Source organism: Nicrophorus vespilloides, unplaced genomic scaffold (genome assembly GCF_001412225.1).
Source record: "Nicrophorus vespilloides isolate i.1.1-1 unplaced genomic scaffold, Nicve_v1.0, whole genome shotgun sequence".
NCBI classification, from domain to species: Eukaryota; Metazoa; Arthropoda; class Insecta; order Coleoptera; family Silphidae; genus Nicrophorus; species Nicrophorus vespilloides.
In genome coordinates, this window is record NW_017098331.1 from 664 (window position 1) to 8,203 (window position 7,540).

General features: G+C 38.8%; 2 protein-coding genes across 2 annotated transcripts; both read left to right on the forward strand.

Moving 5' to 3' along the window:
- The first annotated feature begins 365 nt into the window (after positions 1-365).
- On the forward strand, positions 366-2,551 carry LOC108562188 (kelch-like protein 10). The gene is made up of 2 exons (XM_017920444.1): positions 366-577; positions 673-2,551. Exons 1-2 carry the CDS (start codon positions 366-368, stop codon positions 2,549-2,551), a joined length of 2,091 nt encoding a protein of 696 aa, XP_017775933.1.
- A 1,839-nt stretch (positions 2,552-4,390) lies between these two features.
- LOC108562189 lies at positions 4,391-6,428 on the forward strand (the record flags this gene model as incomplete). The annotated part of the gene is made up of 2 exons (XM_017920445.1): positions 4,391-4,433; positions 6,191-6,428. A coding segment is annotated over exon 2 (237 nt), but the record flags the coding sequence as incomplete, so codon positions are not given.
- Positions 6,429-7,540: the final 1,112 nt, after the last annotated feature.

A 7,540-nucleotide genomic window follows, 5' to 3' on the forward strand; every position in this document is an offset into this window, starting at 1 on the left:
CTTTTGTTTCCGTGATCATCCGTGAAAAGGGGAAATAACGGTAACCTTAGTAACTTGGTGGGCCTGGGCCCGAGTTATTTGTAATTATCAAATTTGACTTTTTTTTTGAAGCCCATCCATCCAAAGTTATCCCAAAATTACCAGTGTACATTTTATTATCTTATACACCAAGCGTATGTAAAGACTGTATATATACACCATACACACGAAGAGGAATATCGAATGGTAAAGGTGGTGGAGCAGCAGCAGCAACAACATAGATGTATCAGTGACGTGAAGGGAAGGGAAGAAGGTACGTTTCTCACGTTTCTTCCTTCGTCGCTGCTGCTGCCGTCTTCTGTTAACATCTAGAGTTGGGGGAGGGAATGGTGACGATGCTGGCGACGCCGGAAGCGGAAACGGATGCGGCGAAGAAGCTGGGAGCGGCGGACGGCCGTAGGCTGAGCATCCCCGCGATGCAAGCTCTGTACGAGCTGCAGCAGTCCAATCAACTGTGCGATGCAACAATCCTGCTCGACGACGGTGAAGTCTTTCCCATACACAGGGCGATCCTGTGCTCGTGCAGCTCCTATTTCAAGTAACTATGCAACTCCATTAACTGTAGAAGACGTAGTCTGGTGAACTTGTGGTTGCTTATCCGGAAGAAGTATATGAATGTCTTTGTTTCTTTAGAGCTGTATTCACGACAACGTTGCATGGAAAGAATAAAACTAACATCCTGCTACCTGGCGTGAGTCCTGACATGATGAAGCTGCTCATCAATTACGCGTACTTGCGGAAGCTGGATATAACTCCGGAGAACGTTTACAAGATAATTGCGACTGCCGATTACCTAAGTATTCTCGGTATTCTTGATATGTGCTGCGAGTATTTGGAGCGCACCATCACGCCGACGAACTGCGTCGGGATCATGCAGTTCGCCAAAGCTCAGTTCCTGCAGAGGTTGCACGAGGCTTGCTGGAGGTACGTGATGCGTTACTTCCCGCAGATCGCTACGACGAGCGCCGAATTGACGAATCTCCCCGTGGACGATCTTCAAGCGATCATCAACGCGGACGAGTTGAACGTGAAGAGCGAGGAGATCGTGTGGGAGGCAATCTTGAGGTGGATCAATCATCGACCTGAGGAGAGGAAGAAGCATATAGTCACGTTGATGAAGTGCATACGTTTGGGTTTGCTGGATACGCAGTTCTTTTTGGAGCACGTGAAGGATCATCCGTACGTGACGGGTTGCGAGGACAGCAGACCGATGATCATCGAGACGTTAAAGTTTCTGTACGATTTGGAGACGATCTCGCATCGGGATGGGGAAGTGCCGACGCCGGAGATTGCGAGGCCGAGGGTGCCGCACGAAGTGCTCTTTGCTCTTGGCGGTTGGAGCGGTGGGTCGCCCACGAATTACATGGAGACGTACGATACCAGAGCTGATCGTTGGGTCAAAGTGGAGGAGATCGATGGGAGCGGACCTCGCGCTTACCATGGGACTGCTGTCGTGGGGTTCGAGATCTACGTGATCGGCGGCTTCGACGGTATGGATTACTTCAACTCCTGCAGGTGCTTCAACGCTGTGACGAAGGTGTGGCGCGAAGCGGCTCCGATGCACGCGAGGAGGTGTTACGTGAGTACGGCTGTTCTGCAGGAGGCGGTCTACGCTATGGGCGGTTACGACGGCCACCACAGGCAGAACACGGCGGAGCGTTTCGATCCTCGCTCCAATCAGTGGTCGTTGATCAGTCCGATGAACATGCAGAGATCCGATGCGAGCGCTTGCACCTTGAACGGAAAGATCTACATCACCGGAGGATTCAACGGGCAGGAATGCATGCATTCCGCGGAAGTCTACGACGCCGATGCTAACCAGTGGACTCTGATTAACCCGATGAGATCTCGACGGTCAGGGGTGTCGTGCATCGCGTATCACGGACACGTGTACGTGGTGGGCGGCTTCAACGGCATCTCCAGGATGTGCAGCGGCGAAAAGTACAGTCCGGCGACGAACGCATGGACGCAGATACCCGATATGTACAATCCGCGCAGCAATTTCGCGATCGAAGTCATCGACGACATGATCTTCGTCATAGGCGGCTTCAACGGGGTGACCACGATCTACCACGTAGAGTGCTACGATGAGAGAACCAACGAATGGTACGAAGCGACGGATATGAACATCTACAGGTCGGCGCTCTCCGCCTGCGTGATCCAAGGACTTCCAAACGTGCGCGATTACATCCACAAGCATCGGGAGAAGCTGATGGAGGAGAAGCGGCAGAAGATGATCGCGTTGGAAGCGCAACGCGAGGCAACAAACAACGCGAATACGAACGCGGTCGTCGCCAACGGCACCGACGTCCTCCAGGTGCAGCAGGCTCAAGCGCAGAACGCGCACAACCTGCAGCAGCTGAACGTCCTACAGCAGCTCGCCAACGTCAACATGAACGTCCTAGCAACGGCTAACAATGACAACAACAACAACAACAACAACGACCTCAACAACGATAATAACAACATGCCTTTAGCGATGGACGTCGAAGAAGGCGACGACGTCCAATGACTATAAATTTCTACACGTATATTATATATATTGTATGAATCTTTACACGCGCACCCACACACATATATATATATATTTATTAATTTAAATGTAATCTTTTACATAACCATTTCCTGTATATCTATTAATATTTTACAGCCGATCCGAAGCGTAGATGAAATGTATAATAATAAATGTTGCGTACTCTTGTTTTTCACCAATTTTAATTGCATTGGAGTAAGTTTTCAATTTACGACAATTCGTACTCACGACGATTATTAGTTTAAATTATGCAACTTTATATACACCAATTACATATATACTAAATACCCGACGCATCCACCAATATTAAAGCATGGAATTATGCAACTTTTATAACATTTATGACGTAACTTAAACATTGTAACCTGGCGCTTTCACCAATCAAATCAAATGATTCTCGTTTCATTTCAAATTCGTATTTAATTTAATTAAAATTCGCGTTAATTAAAAAACAAATTATTTCCAATTATGCAACTATCGATGATGTAATGTTTTATAATATTTAAGTTGGCACGACGCTTATAGAAACAATTGCATCAACAAAGAAACGCAATACATTTAAGTAAATCACGACGAATTAATTAATTAAGTCTTAGCCTAATTAGTACAATTAATTAATTGAATAATTATCACTCACCCGTGTATTTGTCTATGTTTTCGTTTTTATTTTCTTCCATTAATAATCACAAACAATCACAATAAATGCTTGCATTAATTTTTGTTTCACTGCAACTGCTGTCATCACTATTACCAACTAATCATTTTTGTTTCACTTTAATTATGATCAATTATGCAAGTTTATATACACCAATTACATATTTTTATTAAATACCCGACGCATCCACCAATATGAAAGCATGGAATTATGCAACTTTAAAAACATTTATGATATAACTTCAACATTGTAACCTGGCGCTTCCACCAATCAAATCAAATTCTCGTTTCATTTCAAGTTGGTGTTTAATTTAATTAAAATTAGCGTTAATTAAAAAACAAATTATTTCCAATTATGCAACTGTCAATGATGTAATGTTTTATAATATTTAAGTTTGCACGACGCTTATAGAAACAATTGCATCAACGCATCCACCAATATTAAAGCATGGAATTATGCAACTTTAAAAACATTTATGATATAACTTAAACATTGCAACCTGGCGCTTCCACCAATCAAATGAAATAATTCTCGTTTCTTTTCAAATTCGTATTTAATTTAATTAAAATTTACGTTAATTACAAAACAAATTATTTCCAATTATGCAACTTTCGATAATGATGTAATGTTTTATAATATTTAAGTTGGCACCACGCTTACAGAAACAATAGCATCAACAAAGAAACGCAATATATTTAAGTAAATCACGACAAATTAATTAATTAAAGTCTTATCCTAATTAGTACAATTAATTAATTGAATAATTATCATTCGCCCGTTTATTTGTCTATGTTTTCCTTTTTATTTTCTTCCATTAAACACAATAAATACTAGCGTTAATTTTTGTTTCACTGCAACTGCTGTCATCACGCGTCATCACTATTACCAACCAATAATTTTTGTTTCACTTTAATTATTATCAATTATGCAACTTATAGAACTTTTATTTAATTTACATATTTTCTTTTGTTCCTGTTCTAGTTTGTTTTTTTGTTTTGTTTTGTTTTGTTCTCGCGGTGTTCGCGATTTACCGGACGCCGGCGCCGGATGCGCCCTCAAGATCCGTCCGTCCGTCCGGACCAACCAACCACCGTCGACGCCAACTGCGTGTGCTTGATTAGGTGAGCACCGCATTATATAAGTTTGCCAGTTGTTTCCTGCTCTTCAGGTTGTCAACAACAACTGCAATACCATAACAACCGTCAGGTGAGTCCAGTCCAGTCAGCATTCTTATTCTCCTCCGCAAAACTTCTAATGGTCTCACATCACATCTCACTCTTCGTCGTCGCATGCAAAACTACAGGTGGTTTATCTTCACGAACTCACTTTTAAACGACTTCCACTTACAAAATTTTCACTTTGTTAATTTTTTTTTTTACTAAATTATTAATTATTAAATAATTGCCTTGATAATGTAATGAAAAAAAAAATAAATGAACGTCTGAATCTAATGAATTTGTCCGTTTCCATAGTTACTAGGGTAGAGTGGATCCGGTGTTTAAAATAATTAATTTATAGGGAATTGAAGGAGGCGAAATGTGTTCAGGATTAGCATTAGCAAAGACCTCACGCATCCACATCAAAACTTAACCTCTATTAAATAATTACACCGATGAAACGTTACAAAGTTCACTCAAAAAACAACGCTTAACTTATTTAATTAATGTTCTTTATCTTTTGAAAAAAAACAAAATTATCCATTTGATAGAATTGACATTGTTTTTACCTTCAATTTGACAGATAGTCATAATTTGACATTTGGATTTGATTTGACACTTGACAAAATGATGATGTCAAAAGAATCGCAGAAACTAAAACGCTCACCATTAAAACTTAACCTCTCTTAAATAATTAAACGTTAGAAAGTTCATTCAAAAAACAACGCTTAACTTATTTAATTAATGTTCTTTATCTTTTGAAATAAAACAAAATTATCCATTTGATAGAATTGACATTGTTGTTTTTACCTAGATAGTCATAATTTGACTTAACCTCTCTTAAATAATTAAACGTTAGAAAGTTCACTCAAAAAACAACGCTTAACTTATTTAATTAATGTTCTTTAACTTTTGAAATAAAACAAAATTATTCATTTGATAGAATTGACATTGTTTTTACCTTCAATTTGACAGATAGTCATAATTTGACATTTGGATTCGATTTGACACTTGACAAAATGATTGGTTTTTCCCCCACGTCAAAAGAATCGCAGAAACTAAAACATTCACCAACAAAACAGGATACATTTTGATTTAACTACTTATACATTTCTCTCCGGGAATGTCCAATTAGAGCGGCAGTAAAGGTTGCGCAACGTGCGTTTTCCATTCCGATGGAATTAGTCAACAGATTTCCAAATACACTTGTTATGAGCTACGATATATATTTTATGTGTGTTTCTTTTGTGTTATCGAGCTGTTAACTGCTTATGCACACACACAAGAGAGATGCGACAGACATTGAGAGATTGGCATTTAGAAGTGAATAGAAAAGAGATAGAGAGAGAAAAAACGTAAAACGTGGTCACGGCAAATTTACTACGAAACCACTGCTCATCATCGAAAAAAAAAATGTAAATAATGTAGATGAAGGAATTCGCGTCAGTCGTGAAATAAATTCGTAGTTAAATCAAGCGCGCTGTGATTAAAATAAGTTATATCAGGTATTGTAACCATAACAACTTTCAATTTTATTCTTCTGAATTTGTAAATATTAGATGGCGCCATCAGCGAAGTGAAGATTCACGTAGATGTACCTCTTTACATCACAAGATTTCTCAAAGATTGATTTCATTAATTTATCGACAATATCAATATTTTCAATTTAGAAATACTAATTGAATTGAACTAATTGTTAAATTAGCACAAATTAATAATGACACAAATTAACTATCAATAAAAACAACGTTTCTATTGATTAATTGACACTTAGTTACTATGGTTACATTTTCGTTTATTTCACAGGATGACTTGGATGTCGGCCGCTATTCTTGCGCTGCTTTTGATGAGCATCGTCGATTGCCAGAAGAGTTTGGTCGAGGCGGATGCTTCTGCTGGTGGAACGTCGATGGAGTCTTCGAGGACGTTGGAGTGTCACCGGCGATTGTACAGCTACAAGGTGACGCAGACCGATGAAAACGGTAAAATGTGTTGGGACATCATCCAGGTGTGGGCATGCTGGGGACGATGCGACTCCAACGAGGTAACATAACAAAAACTCTTTCACATTCACATTTAACTTCATGCTTGCAAGAGGATATTTGTACAATTATATTTCGCAGTTTCAAGAAGTTGCGAACGCAGCGAAGCGAATATTCCATTGTTCAGTATCTCTTACAACCGCATCATCAAAAGAAATTTTTACAATTTTACGAAACCTTTAACCCATTTTTTATACTAGAAACTCTAAGAAAATCGTGGCTTCTTTTCCAATTATCAAAAGAAACGATTCTGATTAAATATTTGAGATTTGCAATAAATTACTTAATTAATTTTAGAAATTAACAAAAAAAAAACAACTTTACTTTACTTTTAAATAGTTTTTTATTAATTAGATACATAATACATTATAAGTTATTGTTACAAGGGGGTGGCGTATATGTGAGCTTTTCTTAGCTCATCTAGGCCCAGAAAATTGTAAAAAAAACAAAGACGCCATCTCTATTTAACTTGGAAACTAATCTTGTTATATGCAACTCTAATTACTTTAAAGTATTGAATTTGTCTTTTTTCTATACGATTTATATAAGACGGGATGGGGAAATTGTATGTGAATTTTTCCGCTTCAGTACAAAATTCAGGAAAATTCGGCGTGCCGGGGAAACGATTTCGTCGAAATATGTCGATGCAACAGGGACGTTGGGTAATTTAATTAAGTCGGCGGTGGTGGCGGTGGGACACGCGACGCGACGCGCCAATTACAATTACGCAATTAAAATTGACGGACACCTCGGACGCGCATATAAAGGATCCCACACACCACATCCCATTAGAAAATAAAAATCTATACTCGTAAATTGAAATTAATCAGTTCCCATATTAATTTTCTCATAATTGAATCGAAAATATTCCACATTTCTTAATGACGTTCAAATTGTGATTAGTTTCGTATTGAATTGTAGAGGTCGTTGCTTAACACATTGACGACGGCATGACCCAATTATAAATAATAGTTTTGTTTCACAATATCACGTATTGTTCTAAATTGCTTACAAAATTATTAAAATATGTATAAGAAATGTATTGCGTTTGAAGTTTGTAATTGACTTAAGATATTTGAGGTTATTCTCAGTCAAAATCAGTGGCGTACATAGC

Bases quoted from the DNA above. Each gene is read 5' to 3' on its own strand.
- LOC108562188 (XM_017920444.1), top strand. From the start codon at position 366: ATGGTGACGATGCTGGCGACGCCGGAAGCGGAAACGGATGCGGCGAAG. The intron at 578-672 runs GTAACTATGCAA...TTGTTTCTTTAG, and splicing joins TCGTGCAGCTCCTATTTCAA to AGCTGTATTCACGACAACGT.